Source organism: Sturnira hondurensis, unplaced genomic scaffold (assembly GCF_014824575.4).
Source record: "Sturnira hondurensis isolate 20B ecotype Veracruz unplaced genomic scaffold, ASM1482457v3 Scaffold0015509, whole genome shotgun sequence".
NCBI lineage: Eukaryota > Metazoa > Chordata > Mammalia > Chiroptera > Phyllostomidae > Sturnira > Sturnira hondurensis.
This window is the reverse complement of record NW_028088140.1, coordinates 5,268,640-5,293,267: the sequence shown is the minus strand read 5'-3', so window position 1 is coordinate 5,293,267 and position 24,628 is coordinate 5,268,640. Positions and strand designations below refer to the sequence as shown.

At 43.2% G+C, this 24,628-nt stretch overlaps 1 protein-coding gene across 2 annotated transcripts in view; it reads right to left on the bottom strand.

Moving 5' to 3' along the window:
- The window catches only part of PLEKHG7 (pleckstrin homology and RhoGEF domain containing G7), a 46,777-nt gene extending 22,747 nt beyond the window's left edge, over nucleotides 1–24,030 (bottom strand). Inside the window, exons 1-8 of one of the 2 annotated variants that reach the window (XM_037064668.1) lie at nucleotides 23,796–24,030; nucleotides 17,808–17,935; nucleotides 14,946–14,986; nucleotides 10,497–10,592; nucleotides 9,662–9,805; nucleotides 6,361–6,456; nucleotides 5,701–5,802; nucleotides 1,994–2,107 (exon numbers count right to left, since the gene is read on the bottom strand). In XM_037064668.1, the coding sequence (XP_036920563.1) occupies nucleotides 1,994–2,107; nucleotides 5,701–5,802; nucleotides 6,361–6,456; nucleotides 9,662–9,805; nucleotides 10,497–10,592; nucleotides 14,946–14,986; nucleotides 17,808–17,935; nucleotides 23,796–23,920 (846 nt within the window). In that variant the 5' untranslated portion in view covers nucleotides 23,921–24,030. Of the gene's footprint in view, nucleotides 1–1,993; nucleotides 2,108–5,700; nucleotides 5,803–6,360; nucleotides 6,457–9,661; nucleotides 9,806–10,496; nucleotides 10,596–14,945; nucleotides 14,987–17,807; nucleotides 17,936–23,795 lie in introns of both variants that reach the window. The other variant, XM_037064667.1, reaches the window with a different exon arrangement.
- Nucleotides 24,031–24,628: the final 598 nt, after the last annotated feature.

Sequence of the window (24,628 nt, the reverse complement as noted above, 5' to 3'; positions counted from 1 at the left end):
GCTTGAAAACCAGTCACCTTTATTATTACTATTACTGGTTGTACATTATAAATACTATGTTGTAATTATTATGTTATAATCATTATATTTATTAGATATTATAATTAAATTGTTATTAATGATCTGTGATGATGCTTTTGTTCTATACTATGGGGCTATGGAAGCAGATCCACCTTAATTCCCCCAAAGCTTCTCCTGACCCCTCACCTTTGTTTCATGACACTAACAGTTCCCACGTGATGGAAAATAGCCCTGAAGAGCTGTAAATAGTTTTGGTGGAAAGAGCGTTTGTTTTTTGTGCCTGAAGTCCTTTACCCAGGTTCTTTTTTTTCCTGCCAACTATTTGCTACCTGGCCTTGCAAAAGTTATACAACTTCTCTGAGCATCAGGGACACCTGGGGACACTGCAATCAACTTCATAGTTTTATGCTAAGGATTAACAAGATGTTTGATAAAGTGTCTGGAAAAGCACTGTACATTAAAAAGTACTGTATGTTATCATCACAGCCTTGCATCCTCTTTTTTCTTTCCCTGAATGTCTTTGGACACGATGTATATGTCATGTAAAAATGTGAACTACCCGAGTATGTCACAACTGATATGAGATTTCTCTGTTATTTGAAAATGGTCCTGGCTGGTGTGGCTTAATGGAGTGAGGCTGGCCTGTGAACCAAAAGGTTGCCAGTTTGATTTCCAGTTAGGGCACATGCCTGGATTGGGGACCGGGTCCTCAGTGCGGGGCATGTGAGAGGCAAACACACATTGAAGTTTCTCTACCTCTCTTTTTCCCTCCCTGTCCCTGTCTAAAAATAAATAAAATAATAAATAAATAAACAAATAAAATAAAATAAAATAAGGTTTTATTTTATTTTATTTTATTTTATTACTCAGCTTCGTAGCTGAGCCTTGCTGAATTCATCTTTGCCCTGGCTTGCAAGAGACATGGAACTGGATTCTCCCCAGTTTGGGGGCAAGGCTGGGAGTCTAACCCAGCTTCCAAGACAAACGTTTAAAACAGGATTCTTCATACCTTGGAAATCTAATGAGATTTCAGTTTTCCGTGTGAGTAGCAAGGAAAACACTGAAAGTTTGAAGCTACAAAAACAGGATCAAGTCTCTCCCCAAGATCGTTCCTCTTTTTTCAGCCACACCACACCCAGGCTTCCTGGTGTATCCGGCCGCAGGTGCACGGATTCACAGCTAAGTCTGGGAACCGTGGCAGCCTTTCCTCCCACGCCCCTGAGGTGATCCTCTGCCAGGGGCTTTTTGCAGCTGCAGGAAGAGCTGGTTTTCTGAAAAGTCTTGGACTATTTTCTCTGGATCATACAAAAGGGCTCTGGCATAACACAGAAAAGAAAATTGAATTTTCTTTCATACCAAAGAAATGTCTAGGGGTTCAAAGGAACTGGAGAAGTCAAGGAAAATCCTTTCCGTGTCAGCTTATTAGCGAATGCCGAAGGTCCTTAGCAGAAATCCCTGCTCTGCTGGTTTGTGACCCTGACTGCCACGTGGCACAGTTCCAGGGGCAACATTTCCGCTGTGCTCTTCCGCGCGCACCAGGGGACGCCATTCGCACAGAATGCCACGTAAAGGTCCCCCAAGCTCGTCTGCGATAGATTCGTGCTGGAGCCAAACCCACACGGGCTAAACATCTAGTCATGAGCAAAGCCTCAGGTCCCAGTCTAGCTTTCTCCTTACAGTGCACCAACCTCCTCCACAGACACACACAATGAACAAATGAAACATTTTACAGCCTCAGCCAAAATTTCAGGAGGGACATGAGGTGATAGAATGTTTCCAGCTGTGCACCATTTAAAATTCCTCAGTGTGCAGCATTTATGAGAAAGATGTATTTATGAGGAAAGCATTAAAATGTATTGTTGATCATTTGTTTGTCTTCTTTCCCACTTAATTTGGGTGTAATAATTCCCAGCACCCACTATACCTCAAGAGTCTCAGGAAAAATATAAAAGAAAAGCAAATGCTACTTTACTTTTAAATAAATTCCGAAGTCATCTCTCTGCTTCAGGCTCTCCAGATAAAAGACGGCGGCGGAGTAATTCAGGCAGTAGGTCTGGTGGCTCTGACAGAGGCTCCCTCGGAAACACTGCAAGGGGAGAAGAGCGTCGGCAGAGTGCAGACAGACTTTCTCTGTCTTCACCTCCATCGCTGGCTGGTGCAGGGACCAGCGGAGGAGGCCGGAGCCCAAGCAGCAGTCAGGGCTGTGTGGGTGGAAACAGATCGTCTTCACAATAAGCGTTCTTTTAAAAAATGCTGTTCCCATTGTAAAACCGTGAACTCCGCAATAAATCACCTTTTAAGAAAATCGTACTTAAAGAAAATTCCAAAGGACACCTCGATTGAATTCACCTTTCCGTTTACGCCTTGTTGAGGTCTACGCTGTCAATGGCGCCGGATAAGAAACACTGTCTTTGATTTCAGGGCTTCTGTTGGTTGCCATTAAGCTTGTGTTTGGTAGTTAAGTGATTAAAGTAACTTAACTTTTCAACAACTTGTCCTCAAAATATCCATGGACTCAATTCTCCTGTTGGCTCCTAAAACTGTCAAGTCAAATTTGAGGACCTCTGCTAAGGCTAGGTGTACATGTATGTGGTAGTCGGGCTGAGCACACCACACCACAGGCGGCCACCTCTGTTCACTGGGTTTCTTCGGAATGAGTTACTCTTTTCTCTTCACCAAAGCTCTGTCTCCTTGCAGGGAGACATTCTCTTCAGGATTTCACAGTGTCTATCAAGTTGCTAAGTCCATATACTGCTTGATAGATTTATTGATTTGTGAAATAAGTAATGGGTCCCATTAACGAATTTCTAATAGTGTCATCATGTGGTAGAACTAGAGAAGGAAGGTACACTTGTTGATAGTGCTATAACCACATTTAGTAGAGAATAGAGACCCAGCCTAAATGGTCCCTAAAGGAGGTGACAGCAACAAAGGCAGAAACACTTAAAACCTAGAAAAATACTTTGCTGTAGGACAGAGGAGAAAACACCATGGGGGAAAATGTCAAGTTTTGGCTGCAGCAAGAAGTAACTTGAAAGATGATGTGAATTTATTTTCAAGGGGGTGGAGGGGTCATTTCTTGACAGCTTGGAGATAAAGGACATTTTGATGCTTGAGACACTTCATTAGTAAGTAGGCAACTGTGGAGATCACATATGGTCAGGCTTAGAAATCCGGCTCCACAATTTATCAGTTATATGAGCTTGGCCAAATGGCCTCACCTCCCAAGGCTCAGTTCACTTTTCAGTGACTCGCTCGCATGGCTCGTGCATGAATAACAGAACATGCCATTCTTTGGTCTGGTTCATAAGCAGTTATGAGGCTTATGAAGGCTCATGAGGCTGTATTACCGTTCACCTATTTTCCCTTCCCAGGGAAGATTATGTGGACCCTATCTGCTGAAGGTAAGCATGGCCATGTGACTTTCTTGGCTGATGAAATGGGAACAGACCTGCCAAGTGCTGCTTTAGGCAGAACCTGAAGCGTCAGTGAGGGCTCTGCCCAGTCTCTGCTGTCTCTGCCATGGCAACTGGTAACATTCCAGGTTGTGCCTGCTCCCTCAGCATGGGTCCCAGACACAGGACAGTGACAAAGTACAATAGAAGGGAAGCATAGGGACATATGGACCAAGTTAGTGAGACTTGGGGATTGTTACCCTGGTACAACTGAATCAAACCTGATGGATAAAGGACCTTTTAAATTTAGGAAAAACTCACATAACCCGTCTTTGCTTACCTGCAGTGTAGAGCCTTCCTATGTGGGCTGTGTTATAGAGCTTTTGTGAAGAGTCTATTAACGCCGCATGCTTCAGCAGGCTCTGGGTGCACTTCCATAATGGTGTGAATGTTTATGTCCCCCTCAAATTAGTGTGTCGAATCCTAACCCCAAAGTGATGGTATTAGGAGGTGGGCCTTTCAGGGGATGTTTCATTCATGAAGGTGGAGTCCTCGTGAGTGACATAAATGTTTTTATAAAGAGGGGACAGAGAGCCACATGAAGGACACCATAAGTCGGTGACTAGAACTCTCCTAATCTCAGAATTCCACCCTCCAGAATCGTGAAAAATAAATGTGTTGTTTGTAGACCACCTGGTCTGTAATATTTTGTTATAGCAGCCCTGGCTGGTGTAGCTCAGTGGATTGAGCGCAGGCCTGTGAAGCAAAGGATCGCAGTTTGATTCCCAGTCAGGGCACATGCCTAGGTTGCAGGCCAGTTCCCAGTGGGGGCCACATGAGAGGCAATTACACATTGATATTTCTCTCCTTCTCTCCTTCCCTTCCCCTCTCTCTGAAAATAAATAAATAAAATATTTAAAAAATATTTTGTTATAGCAGCCTGAGCAGACTAACTTACGTGTTTTAATGAGAAGCTGATATTTCTCCAGGCTATTTACTTAAAACTTAATGTAAGGCCCTGGCTGGTGTGGCTCAGTAGATTGAGTGTGGGCCTACGAACCAAGAGATCACAGTTCAATTCCCAGCCAGGGCACATGCCTGGGTTGCAGTTCCCAGCAGGGGATGCACGAGAAGCAACCATACATTGATATTTCTCTCCCTTTCTCCTTCCCTTCCCTTCTAAAGATAAATAAATAAAAAATTAAAAAACCCTTAATTTAAAACTTTTGTGACTCTAAATAAACTGAGAGCGCTCAAGACTTCATTTACTTCCCTATACATTCTCTTGTTTTTCAAAGTAGTTCTTGTTCAAATCTGTGTTCACAGTTTACATAAGGATCTCCCTGCTTTACACCCAGTTTTCCCCTTGTTTCTGTCGTATTTAGAATACTCCTCCTTCTGTCTTACCTCAAACACCTTTGCCCCAGGAAGAATTTCCTGTCTGTAATTACTTCACACCCTGCCTCAATGAAACTTTCCTTCATAATAGTCATGTTATTTTTCTCCTCAGTATTGATATCAATTTGATTGTATAATTATTCCTGTTATTAGTGAGTTAATTTCTCCCCACTAGACTGAAAAGGAGCAGGAATGTTTCTGGTTTTGCACACTATTGTGTATAGGGTATCAGCCCCTCACATAAGCACTTAGGAAGTGCTCAATAAATCTCAACCTATGCTTTTTAAAAGTAGATTATAAGAAGTCAAATCATGCTACATGAGAATGGATAGAAACTGGATTCAAAAGCTTAAAGTAAAAAAAAAACATACGGAGGAGGCTCAAATATCTACTCAAAAAATAAATAACATTTATCAGTTCAGGGCTACAGGGTTTCCTCATTTCTTCTTTCATTTGTGGAAGTCCTATTAAGAGTGCTGATGGGCTTGAAGGTTTATTATTTTTATTTTTTGTCTGGAAGGCTGGAAGGCTGGCATTCTTGTTAGAAGAACAGCTGAGCCATGTAATTAGCCTACACAAACTTGCCATGAGTATTGTTTTAAATTGAAGTAATTTAAAAAACAGACCCGGAAATGGCTTTCCCATGCGCACAGATTTCTGTGTTAATAAGACCCTTGCAGCGGAGGTGGCAGTGGGAAAACAGAATCTGCAAGTTATTTTTGAAAACGTAGATTGTCAGAGAAAAGGAGGGTTCTTCCGTGGGAGGGTGAGGTGGAACTCTCCCAGAAACACAGGACAAAAACAGAAAGTCAGGTAGATGTTAACGACCATCCTGGAAGGGGGTGAATTTATTGCAAGAAGCTGAGATCTCCCGGAAGGATTTTACCTTCATGAGCACGGGGATGAAATCCACGGATGGTGAGGTCTCAGAAGCGTCAAAGTAGTCCTTGATGATGGCAAAAAGGCTGCTCACAAATCCAAAGCTTGTCTATGGGCAGAGAGAAAGAGCATGAGAGTAGAGACTCACCTAGGGGTAAGGAATAAATAGTTAATGAACTTCAAATATCATCCTATAAATGTTTTCACATTTCAAATTCAGCCCCTGGCAAAATTCAGATTTATTTTCCTTTTCAATATATTTCTTCTTATAAGTTTTCTTTTATAAATAACTTCTTTTTAGAACCTCTCTTCATTTTTGGAGGAGAGATATTATTTGTTTAAAATATATGAGAAAAGGACATTCATTTGAGAATAAACATTTATGAAAGTTAAAGAGGTCTTAGGAATATGTTTACTTTCTTAAAGAGACAAGAGACAATGAAAAATGCTACTGAAGGCTGATATCTACAATCTATTGGCAAGGTGTCAGTAAATGTTTAGATTTGCTTTCTATTAACCTGATCTCCTGGCCATAAGGTTATATGAGGGAACCGTGCATATTCCAAATCCCACTGTGGAATACAAGCCACAGGACTAGACATGCATTTTCACGACTCCGCTGGCAAATTTTAAAACATGTCTCCTGACATCTTCAACTGCAGCTCACCTGACTTAACTCCTCCAGGTTTGCAAAAAGTCTCCACAAATCCACGTCCAGGAGATATTCGTAAGTTTGTAGATATTTTAGTGTATTCATGAAGATCTTTAAAAAAATAAATGCACATTACTTTCTGATTTTCAGGTTTTAAACTTGTCCTTTTCAAGAATATTAAACATAAACCTCTGAGAGCAACTTTACAAAACAGTTTAGAAACCACCGTTTTCAAAGTATAAGCATTTTCCAAAATATGACTGACGACATTTGAGCTCCATAGAACATACGGAACATGTGCTCTTCTGTATGGCGCTGTTGTTGCTAATATGCTCCCTAACAACATCCCTGTTGAACAGAATCTGTTCAAATGGGCTTGTTCTGCCTCCCGGAGCCAAAGAAATCTCACAGGCGCTCTTCTTGCGAACAGCGCTGACATCAAAACAGCATTCACACTGAGTTCTCATTTCAGCCTTTCTCTGCGAAGATCCAAGTGTCTTTTACTTTCAGGAAATTAAAAATAGAGAGCTAGTGAGTTAATATCTGATAACTGGCAAGATATTTAGATTTAAATAAAGGCATTAAATAGTAATGAAAGCATTATGGGAGTGTTTATGCTATTGTTACTTGAGTTGGTGCTTTCAAACAGTGGGAAATTACTTTATAGCAAGAAAGAACTACACTCCTCACAGGTAACCTTCCCCTGATCCTACACACTAAAGAAAGATCAATTTATTGAAATTGGAATACTTTGCATAAATATGATGAAGTATTCAAAGGGAACAATTACCTCAAGAAGTTTAAGTGTAAAGAAGACCGGCCTTTAGATGCCAACCTTCTGCAGTTTCATTTCCATATCACTTAATTTATGCAGTGAATGGTCCTTGAACTTGCCTCAGCATCACCTAGCGGCCTTGTTAAACCCGAGACTGGGCCCCGCCCCCAGAGTTTCTGATTCGGTGGGTCCCTGAGAGAGCCCGGGGATCTGCGTTTCTAACAGGTTCCCAGGGATTCTGCCCTGTGGGTCCGGGGAGCACACTTCGGGCACCGCTGACCAGGCGCTTTCCCACGGCCCTGTAGTTAGTGTTGGTTGTCTGGAAGTCTGTCCCTATCCAAGCATTTAAAACATGTAACTGTAAGAAACAGAACTTATGACTGCAGATAAATTTGGAAGATTTAAAAAAATCTTTTTGCTACAAGATTCTCTGCTCTACTGAAAATTTTGCCATTAAAAAATTGAGTACTCCAGCACATTCATTTTACTACTTGAATTTACTGATTATAAATTCCAATGTATAAGAACTTGGGGAAACTCACATTGTTTTGTAAAGGGATAACCATCTATACTCTAAATACACCAGGACATTGGAAAATAAATAAACTCATTTTTTTTTTAAACAGAAAAGCTCATGCAGGCAACGGGTGGGGCAGAATGTTCTGTGCTTTGATTAGAGCTGGGGAAAGAGGGCTCAGGGGGTTGGTGCCCCGCAGTGAACAGCTGTTGGTTAAGATCCAGTACGATGATCCTCTTCCCGGACCTCACCCTGGTTTCGCCTCTGTGTCTACCCTTCCCCAGGCCTTGCTGTGCCCTGCAGCAAGCAGACCTTAGTCCCAGGGAGGGCCTTAAGGGTTTGGTCAGAGCAGGCCAATCAGAATGAAACTCAAGCCTTTGCTATGAACGTGGAAAGGAAATCCTGTCTCTCTCTCTCTCTCTCTTTTTCTCTCTCCTTCCATGGGTTTAAGGAAAACAGCCACACTGTGACTACAGCATAAGTTGGCCATGAGGCTGATGCCTGGGAAGGCAGGAATGACACATGGGAAAAAATCTGTCCTTGGTTTTAAGCTCCTTGATCAAACCAACCTTGAAATCTCTCCCAACTCTGGACTTCGTGTGGGTCCATAAAAGCCTTGGTTGCTTAAGCTAGTTTTCTGTGTTCTATGGATACATTCCTTAAGTTTTCATTTTCTCAGTGTCTTTGTGATTTATGTTTTGTTGGTAAAGTACTCGGTGCTGTGACTAACAATAAACATTACTTACAGAAAATAATAACTGACATTTGTGTGTCACTTGACAGATTTTGGAGAAGACTAATCTGGTGATCACAACACCCAGATGTTATGAGACAGGCAGAAACGGTGTTGTCGTCCCTCTTTTATAGCTTAGGACAGGGATCCCCAGTGATGGACTGTGTGATGAATCAGGCCTGCTACCTGTCCTCGTAGTTAGTGTTTTATTGTAACACAGCTGTGCCCATTGCTTTATAGTCACCCACGGCTCCTTTTGTGCTGCAAGGGAAGAGCTGAGTAGTTGCCGTGAAGACCACATGGTCTGCAAAGCCTAAAATACAGGGTGGGTCAAAGTGCGATTTACAGTTTTGAGTATATGAAACACAGAGTTTATTCATGCATTATTACTTATGAATTATTATATTATTTCCTATACCAACATTCCTACATTTGTCCCACCTCATATTTACTATCTGAGCCTTTATAGAAAATGCTTGCCAATATTTAGTTTAGGAAATGGAGGATTGGACTTTTCCAAAGTCATGTGGCAAGTCAGGAGCAGATCCAAGACTTGAACTTGGATCTCCCTAAGTGCTTTTTTTAAACAGTGATTTTTCCTGTATAAGAGAGTAGGCAGATTTCAAAAGTGCTTAGGCAGAGGCAAGCTTGGGTGTAATATGGATCTTCCTCCCCTATGGTTTTGCAAGGCAGTTGCTCCCTTGCTCTCCCTTGCCCTGTGGTTCTTCTCCAAGAAATTCTCTCTGCTCGGAGCCTCACCAGGTCAGGGCTGCGGCACTGCACCACCTCAGGGACAGTTTACTTGGCAGACATCATGACTATACCACGCCATCCAACTCCACCACAGTACATGCGGACGGCTGCCCGGGAATCCGTGGCAGTGGCCCTGCAGCCGATAGAGAGCATTCTCCTGGCAACGTTCACCGAGGAGCCAGAGCTCTGAAAGTGGAAGCTGACCAGCGCTGGAATGGTGCCTGGAGTGCGGCTGTGAGCTCCCTGACTGCAGGACTGCGTGAACACAGGGCGGGAATAGGCAGAGGGGACTCAGACATCAGATGGGGAGCTGGGCAGTTCACTTGCCTCTCCTCCAATCCTGAGAGGCTACATTTAAGAAAAGAATGAAGAGAGGACCAAGTAGTAGGGAAACAACAGGTAACATTTTCTTAAGATCTCCAAAAGGAGGAGAACTCCACCCACGCTTCCAACTTTTTTCAGTGTGGACAAGGAAAACAAATCCCCCCAAATCAAATTAATATTTTCCATCTACTGCAAAAATTAAGCCCAGCATTACCATCTTAAGAACTAATAAATGGTCCAAGAAATAAGTGCATTCACTGGTGAAGAGTTCCCACATGGCCTCTTGCTGCTTCCTCAAGTCTAATTGATCAGTGGGAAGTTTTTGATGTGTGTCCATGACTTCATTCCAGGTCTTGCCCTGCACGCAGGAGGAAAAAGGAACAAAACATTTCCACTTCGATGGGTTGGCCTGTTCACCATTTGCCTTCATTTGCACCGAGCATGGCGAGAACAAGTAAACATTCTCGAAATCGTGGTTTCCTGCTCAGGGCCCCATCCCTCCATAGTGGCTCCCCAAGCTGCCCAAACCAGTTCTCTCTGTGGGGCTTTGGGATGTGTGTCGTGCATTAGTTTTAGTTTAAATAAAAAGGAATTTAAATGGATGTTGTTCTGCATTATGCTTGAGAATTTCATGAGCCTTGTTCAGTTTATTGCAAAAATATCACAAAGAATCCCAAACTCATCAGAACTGGGAAGTCGGATCCAGGCTTCCCTGCTGAAGCTTGTTGAAATCAATTCCATGCAATGAGAGTTTTAAAGTTCATAGAGGCTTTTGAAAACAGTCTTATCAAAAGCAAGTTATTTTTCAAATGAGGGAATTGAGACCCTGAGGTGAGTGAGAGGAACCACTGCTCACACTATCCATTATTATTTCAGTTACGATGAAATGACTTTCCTGAGGTTTCAGTGTGCATTAGAGAGGGCAGACACGACTTGGCCCCGCTCTGTGCTCCTCTCCGGTACTTTGCTGTTATATGAACAAAAGCAATAAAATAATGACTAAACCAGGAAAAAAAGCCATGTCACTCAGTATGCAATTTGTAAGATACCTTAAGGCCGTGGAACTCATAGGCCCTGAAGTCTGCGATCTTCACAGAGGAAAGGCAGGCTTCCAGATCAGATATGTGCTTGTGTCTGTCTTTGCCCTGCTTAAAGACGGCGAGAAACAGAATTTTCAAACAGGAATTTGCCATGACATGACTTATGTAGCCTCAGCATCTTCTGATGCTTTCATTCTCTAACTTGCATGAGAACAGACTATACACTCTGTCTAGTAGCCACTGACAGTTGAAAAGCCATTTCCCAGCAATAGTGTGACCCACAGGACCACAGAATGTCAAGTCTGGAGGACAGAAGCTAGTGAGGATGCCCAATCCAAACCTCTCATTTTACCATGGCAAAAAAAAAAAAATTATCCAAGGCCTGGAACAGTTACATAGTAAAGAGAGGGGCTCCGGTTTTGTATTCACCCTGTGGGGTGATAGTATGTCCTTCACAGTTCTAACTTTTCCAAAAATGGGGCTATAGGACTTTAACATCAGAAGGTACCTAGGATGCCTTGGTTCTACCCCTCAGTTGGCAGATGGCTGTGGAAAACCCAGTGCTGAAGGAACTGGGCAACGTGCTAATTCACTGCTACGCAACACTAGAATGTGCTAGAAACCAGTTTCCTTGGAATGAAGCCACCCACTTGTTTTTGTTACCACTTTTATGTTTAATAGTATTCGTCAAAATATCTGATTGCAAAGGTAATGTATGGTTATCACAGGAAATTTGAGAAACAAAGAAAATCAAAGTTACCTGTAATCTTTATTCCTGGATAACCACCGAAAACCTTTTTCTGGTTGTATTTATAATTTTTAGTGGTGTTGTATTTGCACACCCTTTAGTAACTTGCTTTCTAAAGTTAAGATATTGTGACTTAATTTGACTTGTTCAGCACCCTGCTGTGACACCACACATTAATATGTTACCCACTTAAAAAGCTTGTTTTGCCACTTATACCAGGAAGAAGCCATTGAATAAAGTGTAAAGCCTCCTAAAGTAAACTTGGCTTCATTTCAAATGACTGTTTATCTCAAATAATTTTTTAAACTATTCTATTGCCTCAGGGTCAAGATTCTGGCATGGATCTAAGCTGTTTGGTGGGAGTTATTCACCTTCATGTTAATGAGCAAGGGGACGCAGGGGTTACCACTTCAGGCTGCCCCCTGTGTGTCTGAAAGGAAGCCCTATAATCTGCCCAGAATGTGCAGAGAAGGGCTGTGGTTGGCTTGTCACTGAAAGATAAAACCTATTAGAGACTCATTAGCTTCCACAGTAGCAAAGAAATCTTAGAGGGGGTTGGGGACTGCCTACAGCAATTGGGACATATGCCTTTTGTTGATGTCTGAGACCATAGTGACTGCATGTTGTGGAAATAAAAAGTCAGCAGCCTGTTGGAGAATAAAGACTCTGAGACAATGGGAGCAGCATTAGAGCTGTGGGAAAGTGGGCACCAGCCTGTCCTGGAGGGCATTCACCTCGCCTTTCCTTGGGTCTGAGCAACCTCCTGACCAAAGTGCTTGGTGGACAGACTAGTGAGAAGGGAGCAGAAAGTGCTCTCAGAGATCACATTAACCCTTCAGAGCAACAGGCCCATTGCTGGAAGCCTGCTTGCTTCCAATGTGGTGGCATTGGCAAGGATAGGCAATGAGAAGAATTTGAAGGAGAGGATACATAGCATGAAGGAGAGTGGAAACCAAGCTTGATTCTGGGGTCTCAAAGTTAGTAACTAAGACCTGGGTGGAATAGAAATTCACAGTAGGCACTGATGACATGGGACTGGAGCAAAATGCATATATGTGATATGTGAACATGAGCATGCACACTCCAGAGTGGTTGACAAAGAGATGGTGTTGAGTCTGTGAGAACAGACAGGATCTCAGAGTGCTCTGATGAGATAAAGGAGGCGGGACTGTGCAGCCCCACATTTGGAGGAAAGATTCAATGCCAGGGCTAAAACACGCTCAGAGCCACAGGGCCTGAGGCTACTGGGGACCAATCCCTACTCCGCCACTTATAAGCTGTGTGAACAAAGGCAAGCTATTCAACCTCTCTGAACCTCAGTTTCTCCATTTGCAAAATGGGGATAGTCATGTTGCCTGCTTGTTGTGAGAATTAATGAGTTAATGTATGTGAACTACATACGTATGTGAACATATATAAATGGGAATACATGCAAACAGAAATAGTGCCTGATAATGTGGTGAACATTTATATGTTTGCTTTCATTACTAATATTCATTAGAAAAGATAGAAGAAAGGTTAGAAAAGGAAAAACCATGTAATAGATTGGGAGAATACATTCTAATGTGGCAGTGTGTTTGTTTTATTTATGTGGATTAGTATTTATATAGATACAAGTTACACATAAATCAGACAAAAAGGCGGAAGGAGCAAGTGGAGACTGTAATTTGAAGGAGACCAGATACTGTGTCCTAACAAAAGTGAGCATTAGAGATTGAATTGCCCTTCAATACTGAGGGCATTCGCTAAAACATTTTATTATCCCACTAAGTATTCTGTCTTTGTGTGACTCTACCACTGCCTACCCACCTCCAACATCCTGCAAGCCATTTATCACAATTTCCCCTTAATTTACATGTCAGTTTGACCTCAGTTATGAGCTGACAATGGGCATCTTGGACTCTTAGATATCTAGCCAGTGTTTGGCACATCCAGTCACCCATCGAGTGGAACAAATTGCTACTTTATGGGAAAAAATACAGTTGATCCCAACAACTTGTGGTAGCATCCCTTCCCTCAGTAAGTCCCTGCAGCCCTTAGAACCTCTCTGCTCCAGAGGAGCTCCCAGGAAAGCTGGTGGGAGACTGCCCTTCTCTGGAGACCCAGACCTGACAGTAACTGGCCCTGCTTCCATTCACAAGCCCAGGAAAGCTTGTACCACAAGCCTCAGACCTGCCAGGAAACCAGGTCCCTAAAAAGGGGCAAAATGAGCATGAGTGATGAGAAAGAGCCTTGGTGACAATGGTGTTAAAATTTTACTAGTAGTTATTGATTTGAAGTTTGTACCGTTAGGCTGTTCTTGTGGCTCAGTGTTTCTGTTGCCCCCACCCCCAATTCATATGTTAGAGCCCTAACCCCCACTGTGATGGTATTTGGAGACAGGACCTTGGGAAACAACTAGGTTTAGATGAAGTCATGAGGGTTTATAAGGACACTAATCCCATTTACAAGGTTAGTGAAGAGGAGGAAACAGCAGACCTCTATATCCATTACACGAGGACACAGTGAGAAGGCAACCATCTACCTGGTAGGAAGAGAGCTCTCACCTGAACCCCTGACCATGCCAGCCCCCTGACCTTGGGCTTTCTGGCCTCCAGAACTGTGAGAAGTAATTATCGGTTGTTTAAGCCACACAGTCTGTGGTATTTTGTTATAGCAGTCCAAGCTGATAAAGACATTTATACAAATATTTTATGCTTGGAAAAATAATATGAAAGTCACTCATACAATTATGAGAACAGTTTTCCATACTCTAAACTAATAATATGACCAACACTGATAGAGAGTTTGTGACACGCCAGCTCTGGGGTAAGCTCCACATGCATTATTTATTTTACTCATCACAACCACCCTCGACGCTGGCACTGTCACCATCCAGATTCTACAGGGAAGGGCCTGAAGCTGAGGGCGGTTGATTCATTTGGTCGAGGTGATGGAATAGTAAGTGGAGCCGCTGGGATTGGAACCTCAGAGAGCTTTTGATTTAGCTATGGTACTTAAAACTGGTATTGCAATTGGTATTATTGGGAGAACAGGGTCAGTCCTTCCCCTTCCTACAAAAGCAGAGTGAGGAGTCAGGTATGGCGGGAAAGCTTCACCCCTCCAGCCCCAGCGTGCCTGAAGGAAAGCCTGCCCCGTGGTCAATGCTTGTGGATGATGAAGAATCAGGGACCACTAATGTCGATTTATGACTCTTTCATAACTGATGGTACCAAGAGTGAATTCTTAAAACACACACACACACACACACACACACACATGCACGCACACGGACTAATCCAACTGGTTTTCCCAGAGATAGAAGAGTATTTATAGAATCTGTTTCTGTAATAGCTCATCAATTTTTCAATGTCCCAAATACACAGCGCACTGACTGCAAACTGGGGCATACACTGTGCAAGCTGATTCATCGAGCGAGCTGTTTCCAAAACTGCATTGAGGTATAAATTTAGAATTGTAAAGCATCATGATATTAGAATTGCTTTTTTTTTTTGCAGAGCTCGTTAACCACTTGTAATTAGCACACTTCTGCTGCACAAAATGGCCTCATCTGGCGTGTTCTGCAGCCGCTACTAGGAATGTGATGATATAGTTCAAATTTCACGTGCCATCTGCCATCATGCAAAGATAAAGGGACTCTCCTGCCTTTTCTTACTTTCTTAGCTCCAGGAGACTTAATTAAAACAGAAAAGACAAGGCCCGACACTCACCACTCCTCTCTTGGAGAAAGGCCATCTCGGCTTTTTGGATTCTGGTGGGTGAAATTAAAGAAAATATATCAGGACTTTGAGTAGCTGGTGACAGAGCACTGCAGTGCTTTAAAAACCCTGCTTTTTCAAATGAGCCAAACATAATTCTTCCTGCTTAAACGCTCCCTCTCTGGAGAACACACAGAGTAAACACTTAGAGTTCTTCAGATGAGGGAAAGAAGCAATGTTGCAACCTGAAAGTTGGTATTTTGTTGCTACCTTAAGGTAATATTGTCCTTCTCCTTTATTATACAGGGGAAAAATCTATGAAATGTAATAAAGATGCTGAATAGTTTATTTAGGACAGAGAGTCATAGGAGTTGGGGGCTGAAAGGTCTTCATTTTTACCCTGTTCCCCTAGCCATTCCCTCAGGATGTGCCCCACCAATGGCCCCATCAAACTTGAGACTCGAGACTGCCTGGACCTGATATCCCCCAGGTGTGGTTAGACACAGGCTCCCCAAACAGGGAGGCATCGACATTTCACCTGTCTTTATGACGCAGATTTGTTGTTGCTATCCACCACCACCCAAGTGGTCCTCAGGAGCGGTTTGTGTTGAGAAGGGAGTCATTGTTCAAAAACATGTTCTTTTGATGATCAGAAAGTAAACAGATGAGATTCTGGACTCCTGATTTTTATGTCATTTCATCAATTTGTAATGTTACCCAGCAAAGGCTGAGAATCATCCTTTAGGTTTAAGTAAGGTGTTCTGTTGACTCAGTATAAAACATAGGTATCTTATAGGTATAGACCTCTGTTCAATTCATCAGGGGACTCTGCATAATACTTTAACCAGATGCAGGCAGTCACCAAACGGCATTTACTACAAAGGGTGTGCTCAAGGACTTTTCTTACTGGAACCCTGGAAGGCACCTGTCCAACTGATTATCTTGCTCATTCTGACCACCTTGTTAATCTTTTAAAAGGGGAGGGTGGGTGGAATCTCCTTCAGGGACAAATCGGCTTCACCACTCTTAGCCTTCAAATGCCTGGTGGTCTAACTTGACTGCCATAATTGGGGGTTTCTAGTTTTAACAGATTTCTCTCCTCTGCTTTGCTAACCCTGGGGGCAATTTTAGGGCCTTGGAAAAGCTCCAAAGATATTCAGCAATATCTGTGAATAGCGGAAGACTGAAATGGGTCTTTGTTGCACCCACAGTCTTTTATTATCTGTGTTAAATATTCAGGTTTGCTGACTCGGAATCCCTAACTCAGAGACTTGGCTGTAGTGCACTGAGCACAGGTGACTCCCCTGTGCGTCACGGAGGGATCTGGTGGAGGGTGCTGTGTAACTTCACTGTGCGGTTTCTGCTGTGATGCTGGGCACACAGCAAACAATGAGTTGATTCAGAAGCATCACATAGACCTTATGACCTGTTTCCTAGCGTGGTGGTTTTCAAATTATAGCTGGCATCAGAATCACCTGGAGGGCTTATTAAGAAAACCAATTCTGGGCCCTACCCCCAGAATCTCACTCAAAAGTCTGGAGCAGGGCCCAGGAATCTGCATTTTTGACAATGTCCCAGGTAATGTTGAAGCTGCTCATCTGGGACCTGCCTTTGGGAAGCACTGCTTTCGTTGCTAACCAAGTTAAAGCATTTGCAAAAAATCATGGAACAAGTACTAATTTCTTTTAAAATCATACTATCTTTAGAGCTAGCTTTGATTTCTAGGGGCTGGTCCTTGAGTAGGTCACTTAAACCTTGGGTCGTTCATTTGGGTCATTGCATCCTATGAGAGAGTAGATGTTCATTTGGATGGTTGTGTCGTATAAGACAGTAGATGAGAAACGGGTCTATGAAGAGTGAAGAACTATACAAATGTTAGGTATGATGTATTTACTGGTGGCCTCAGGCTTCTGGGTTCTGTATCATGGGTGGTTGCTACAGGCTGGTGGAGGGTGCACGGCCCAGGCAGGCAGGAGCCTAGATCTCATGCCTGTGACACAGACCAGCTGACAGCATGGCTGGGTCGCTTCTCCTATCTGGGTCTCGCTTTGCACACAGGTGAATGAGGAACGAGCTGGGTGGTTTTCCAACCAAGTTGCTCAATGTCCTGGGCTCCTGGGGGTGCCTTGGAGTGAGGCTTTGGGATCCACCACACTTTCGAGCGTTGCAGATCTGCATGGATCTGTTTTATATGCTGGATTTTCAAGTGAGGATTCTTATGTCAAAACGGCTTTGTTAAGAACAAAGCCAGTCTAACAACTACCAAGATGGATAATTCTTGTCTCCTTTTAACTCTCAAAGGCTACCCTCAGATTCATGGGGAGCTGTTCTTTTCTTTCCCGACTAAGTTCAAAATGCAGAAGATTTACCCTTAAGGCTGCCTCTTGCTAATCTTCTTTAACAGTAATCTGCTGTCACCAGGACCTCTGTCTCCATAGGGCACCACGCTGGTCGGCAGGTACCAGTGTGAGGCTGAGGACCAGGAGCAGGGTAGGGGTGGTAGGACCAGGTGTGGTAGTACCTCAACGGTGGGAAGCTGCCCACCAGCCCAGAGAAGGCATTCAGTTCCCTGATGGTGACCATCACTGGTATACCTGTTACAGGTCCTGGACATGCGGCAAATCATTTGACAAAGAGGACCTTTTGAAAAAAGGCCCATACCTAGTCCATCTCTGTAACTGGAATAGCCAACACCAGAGTGATACTCAGCTGGTTCTAGCTATTCATGGTAATGCCTGCCCTGATTTTGCGAGAGATCTGTTTTAACTTAGTGTACATATTGTACTGGCTATGAACTGTTTGAAAATGCTCCCTGCTTCTTACAGTATCATTCCCATGGCAGCCATGTAACGTAAGTACACTGAATGACAGCACCTGAATTCAGCAGCAGAAGTGGGTGGCACAGGTAATGGGCAGCTCCATCGGACACCAGCAGGTCCCCAGGGAACACCTCAAGTCCAGGCAAGTTCAGCACCACAGAGCTCCGTCTGTGCTCGTAGAACCTGTGCTCAGAAGGCAGAAGGAGAAAGCTTAGAGCCAGAGCTGGCATGCAGGAGGGTCATCATTCCGCCACCTCTGTGCATTCGGGAGTGACTGCTGCAAGCCTGATGAATGCCTGCATTTTTTAGGAAGGATTTGGAGGCCACCTCAGGCTCCAGGCACAGGAGGGCCAGGGTGACGCACACCATCCGCACCTTTTTTGAGCTTTATTGACCATTCATGGTTCTGACTAACGCAGAGCAGAACAGCTCTCTCAAAAATGTCAGCACAAACATACCCAACACGTTCTGATTCAGAAGGACACTAGGAGAAAGCCCTCATACATTATTCACTGGGTCTCGGAGAGGGCAGGGTGCATGGCACGGCTGCCAGCATCTCTAGAGATCCAAGGCTGGTTGTTTCAAGTCAGTTTTTTCCCCCAGAGAAAAATGGGAATTGTGATTGGTAAAGCTTAGCAAACAGGCCTATTCACCTCCTTTTCTCTACCCTGTTTCGTGAAACTTCCCGTCTGTTGGATAGTCACAGAGTAAGTGGCTGACATATCAGACACAGTGGGAGGCAGCTCCAAGGCCACTGGCACGTGCTCCAAGATCTCTAAGAAGCAAAGAGGCAAGGGATCTGCCCCCTGGGAACCTGCCTGATAGCATGGAATTGTCGGGATTTTCATAGCTTCCACATCAGAGCTGCTCAGACATTCCTCTGGTCTATTCTGAGGGATGAGAGATGCAATTCTTTCTACTGATCGACCAATGTAATCTCTACATTCTTTTTTTTTCCATCAACAAATAGCTTAATATATAGCTTACTTTATATACAGAGGAATTTTGTCTCAAATTACCAACAAAAGCATAGCTATGGAATTGCCTTGGAAGTTGAGTCTGTTATACTTCGGACACTATGATTTGGTCCATTATTACCCCCTCCCCACAAAGTGGCCGTAGCTGGAGCCCGCTAATCTCCCCACGCAGCCCTTCACTGCCGCTGCCACTTTCCCACCTGCTGCTGCCTGAGTCCTCCAGGCTTTGTAGCCAAGCTCCACTAGCCTGACCTTCTGCACAGGTGATGGTCTCTCTGCCTGTACTCTGATCTCTTGCCTCACAATTGTACATTCTTGGATCTCATGCCCCCTTTCTCGTCAATATGTCTGATGCCGGGGTCCTGGTTATGCCCTGCAAGGCCTATCACGCTGTTGACCACAGCCTGGTATTGGAATTTTGTGGAATTTACTATAATACCCACCCCTAAATCCCTCCCTCAAGATTCTGATCCAGGTGGTCTGAAGGTGGGCCTCTGAGTCTGTAGTTTTCCCAGCTCCCTAGATATCCACCAGAGTTGAAGGACAACTGATTTTGAGGATACAAGTACCTTCATGTAGCATTTTCCTACCTCTAGATATTAACAAATATTTCAAATTTTCAGCCTTTTGTTAAAAGCATTTCTGGATCATATTACTTATCAATAGCAGAACAAATTGCTTAGAAATTTCTATTAATGAATATAGCCTATGTCCCATAAACTCCCCCAAAATATATGAAGGAAGACTGCCTCAGACTTTGCAGATAGATGCTGCATGCATAAAAGAAAGTTAATTTTTAGTAATAAAAGGCTGCTTCCTCCAAGAAGTCTCCCCAGGTTGGTCAAATAATTACTTTCTTATATTTGTGCACTGCTCTTCATCCCCACTAGTTCCGGCCCTTGGTATCTTCCACCTTCATAAATACAGTTGCCTCTTAACTTATATTTTCACCTTTAGCTTTATCTTCTTGATTCCACGCTAAACCCAGTCAGTAAGTAGGAGTTATTCAAAGTGCAAGTCTGACTAGTCCCTTCTGTCCTCCTCAGACTCTTGAGTGTCTCTGCCCTCTGCACCAGATAAATGCCTTTTTAAAGCATATACACATGCCTTCTGTGATCGGGCCCCTGATAGTCCTTGCTTTGTAATTTATTCTCTGGAACTAGGGAACAGATTATAATACCATCACAAAAGGTTTCACATTTCAATGCCTTAGCTGGGAAGGTCCGGCCCTCACTTTGACTTCTCTGAAACTTTCTAACCCCTATTTGTTCCATAAGATTTAGAGCCATGGATTATCTGAGTAACGTAAAAGGAAAATACTTATAAAATTGCTTGGCTTTATTCAATTAGCTATATTTCCTGTTTTTTTTTTAAGTCTGTTTGACTGCCCTTTCTTGCTCATCTCTCTTGTCCTCTCTTTTTGTAATTAGAAAACTTAAGATTAATTTTGCAGACATCGCCAGCTGCCAAACCAATGCGCATGCTCTCCATTTTTCTTGCTATCAAAACCCTGCTTTCCTTGGAATGAGTGGCATGTGCTGAGACAATACAGTGATTTGCCCTGACTGCGTTGAAGCTAGCAGAGGCCTGGTGACCCAAATATGGCCAATGAGATTTAATGAAAATTGCAGGGTGTGGATTCTGGGAAGGTTTTTCGAAGTGGAAAGTGTTCCTTAACTTTTCCTTTTACCTTTTGCCCTTTGCCCTTGTTATTGCCTTGACTATGGCTTGACAACTAAAATTGTGCCAGTAATCTTGCAAAGATAACAGCGGAACAGGAAAACGGGAGGAGCCTGGGGGGTTACTGACATCTGCCTTGACCTAGGCTTTGATTAGGCACATAAGAAATGTCCTTTTTTTGCTTAAGTTGTTCTGGCTGGGTGGTTACATACAGACAAATGTTACCCTAACTGACACAAATCAGCCCATCTTGGGCTTCCTTCTCCAAAGAATAAGGACACCTCTTGGCATTCAATACTCCTCTGGTTTTTTTTGCCACCTATTTATGATGAAGTTTCATAAGAACATTAGAATTACAACTCAGATTCTTAGAACTCTCTCCATTTTGTTCTTTGTCAACCCAATATCCATGGTGGTTAAATTTGGTGGGAGTTGAAAAAGTTACAGTAATTTGAGTGGAAAATATAATTCTAGTTTCATTGTCTCGGATACAGTACTTTGGAACTGATACATTATTCATTACCAGTATACAAATCCAGCCAGGAATTTTCACATTGCTATTCAAAAGGTATTATACAACATAAAATGGTGAGAACCCACAAGAAAAAAGTTCCTTGGAAAAAAGATTAGAAGCTTTCCGGTAAACCTCATACTTTTCTTGATAAAGACCCTAGAAACGTACAATGAGATTTGGTATTTATGGAGATAGAGGAGGTTGGAAAAGTACAATAATTCGAATGAGAAATGTAACCCAGCTGAACTTTGGGGGGGAAGTTAACTCTTTTGAGCTTTAATTCTAGATGTTACACAATCTGGCAAGTACAACGAGTTTTGTAGCTTCCTATGACTCTATCAACGATCTTTAGGGACCTCAGAGAGAACCCAACTACCAGTGGAGTGGGAGGGTCAGTGCCCCCTGCCCGCCCCCCGCCCCCCCCACCTCTAGGCTGCCTTGTGTGTTTCCTTTCCCCACTTCTGCAGTTCTCTGGGGTGATGGTTAAGAATGAGGAGTCAATTGCCTGGATTTTAAACCTTAGCTGAGTGACCTCAGTGGAGCAAGTTAATTGCTTCTCTGGCCCTGACTTTGCTTTAGGGAAACGTAGACGATAATCATACCTACTTATTGTGTGAGGATGGACAAACACAATCAATGTAAAGTACTCAGATCAGTGTCTGGAACTTAGTAGTCTATTAATAAATGCTATTATGCTGATTACTGAATATATTATGATATAATATTCTATTTACATGTCTGTTTATTCCACTAGACAGCCAGCTCCTTCAGAGCAAGGAACACATCTTGTTATCATTTTTGTTGGTGGCTGCTCATTTAGTAGTCAATCCACTGTTTTAGATAAACATCAATGAATGAAATAGCGCTCTATTGTTGTTCTCCCTCGTGCAAAGTGTCTTACTTTATTAGGTAGTTCTGCAGAATCATGTCTTATCTCCCCTCTTTCCCTAAACTTCTAGTTTCTGGTCTAAATCCCTGTGTTAGTAAGAGCTCAGTAAACATCTGTTGTGTTGATCAGGGCTCCCATCCTCTAGTCTGCAGGCCAGTACCTGACCTGGCCTGGTCTGTTAGGAACAAGGCTGTACAGCAGGAGGCGAGCTCAAATGCAATGTGCTTGAATCATCCCCAAAACATTCCACCCCCACCCCAGTCAGTGGAAAAATTGTCTTCCACTAAACCCATCCTTGGTGCCAAAAAGGTTGGGGACCACTGGTGCAGCTGGAACCATAACCAAACTGTCATCGCCTGGGGTCATCACTGCCATTTCGTCACACAGACTCCTGCGGAACGTGCACTCCAGTAATAGCCAGCCACTTGCTGTTCTTTAAATGTACCCTGCACTTCACGCCTCCACACCTTGGCTCAGGTAGTTCCCATCTGCCTGCCTAGCTCTACTTTCTCCAGTTGCCTGGCAAACTCATAGTCATCTCTGAATCCCAGCTTGGACTCCCTTTCTCCAGGAATGTTTTCCTGATCTGCTCAGGGAGAGACAACTCTCTTTCTCCGTCCCCTCCCCCCACTTTGTGTTTTTATAATGACTTTATTGAAGGCCCATGCTGTGTCTTAAATATCATGTAACCTAAGCATTAACAAAGAACTTGACATAGAGCAGGTATTTAAATAAGCTTGTTGAATACATAGGTATATTGACCTATGGAATGATATATACACATTTCTTCAATGAATTTGCTTTTCCATTTTGGAACATGAGTAAATAATCATACACATATACAAGAGCAAAATGCAATTTGAGTCTTCCATTAAAAGTGGTTAAATCACTCCTATCCACTTCTCCCTTGACTAGGCTAGCATCTGACCTAAGGAATCCATTTCTGAGCACAGAGGCCAGGTTTTGGAGTTCCAATTTGTACATCTGGAGCAGAGCTAAGACAACCAGCTCACACTGGGCTTGGGCTGTGACCGTGGCTTTGTTGCTTTGTTGTTAAAAACCCAGGATGCTCATTCTAAAAAGGTGGGCATGTCTCTGGAAGGGCCTAGCAGAATCTCTGTGGGCATGACATTTTTATGTTTATCACAAGAGGGCATGGGTTAGTAAAACTATGGAAATTACCATGGCAACCATGGGGAGACCAAGGGCAACAATAAGAAAGAACACCTGCGCGTAGTAACATGAAGAGACACCAATTGCTGCAGAAAACCTGTCCCTGTATTACCCGGGCCTGGCAGTGGGCTAGATTTCCAGGACCTCTGGAAAAGGACCCTATGTCTCTGGCAGCTGGGTTGCTCAGATTGATGTATTAATGATATTACTGTAAATAGCTGTAGTGAATTCAGAGTGACTTTGAATTTAGGTTTCCAGAGGGAAGAGGTGTTGGTGATTTCAAATCGGTATCTTATTTTTGCTATTCCAAATATTAAAATTGCTTCATATAAAAAATGACATGCATGCAGTACCATCATGTCCAGTTCTAGACTGAATATCCACTGGAAGCAATCATTGCAATCAATCCAGAATCTTTATCTATCTCTCTCAAGCAGAGTGGTGTGTGCGTGGGATAGGCGGGAAAGGAATTCTTTGAGAACCTAATTTTGTCAGAGGGATATTAAGCTAGGAAATGAACTAATCATAAATGCAAAGTATCTGGGGTGGGGCTGGCAACCCACTGTGGCCGTGTAAGTGCCGGACAGCTTCACACTGGCTTTTGTTTGGGAAAGCACAACTAAACAAACATCCTTGAGAAATGCTTTTTTTAATTTTTGGCTTGATGCTGTTTGGCTATTCTGGTTCTTTGCTTTAGTAGAAAACTCTAGACCCAGGAGCCTGACTCAGACTTCACAGCCTATGGGCTTGCCACCCACCTCCCCCAACCCCTGCATTCAGAAACCCCAACACGGTCACACTTTCACTGACCCTGAGTTGCGAGTCCCCAGGCTGGTCAGATCCGAAGGGACTAATCCCATGGTTGTTGGAACAATCTCGTCTCCCTTCTGGTACATCTCCTTATTCTGTTCTTTGCAGAAGATCTGAAGGTCCATGGTGTGGGCTAGGATGGCAGCAAGTCAGAGAATTCAGAGAATTCAGAGGATTCTCTCCCACTGCTGAGCAGGCCACACACCCATGAGTCAACACTCAACAATGAGCCTGCTCTTGCGAGCCGGTGCCAGGAAAGTTTCTGGCTGGAGGAAATGTGTCCCCAGTGGACCTCCAATGCATACACTCTGAATAGATTGGTCTTGGTGAATATTATTCTAATTTAAAATCAACTGGTATTACTGAGCACCCACTTTTACTAGACACCCTGGCAAGGCTGAACATGCATTATAATCATGTTCACAGGCACCCTATGAAAGAAATCACTGCCCTTACCATAGAGGGGAGGAAACTGAGGCTTAAAGAGATAGTTAAGAAATCCACCTAAGGTCATGTTGTTAATAGAAGAGCCAGAATTCAAGATTAATATGCATAAATCTAACTCCTAAAAGATTTGTAACTGGAAAAAAGAGGAAAGGATACATATTATGATATAATATTCTATCTACATGTCTGTTTACTCCACTAGACTGCTAGCTCCTTCAGTGTAAGAAACACATCTTGCTATGTTGGTGGCTGCTCATTTAGTGCTCAATCCACTGTTTGAGATAAACAGCACAAATAAAATGCTCCTCTACTGTTGTCCTCCCTCACGGAAAGTGTCTTACCTCTTAAGGTCATTATGCAGAATCATGTCTTATCTCCCCTCTTTC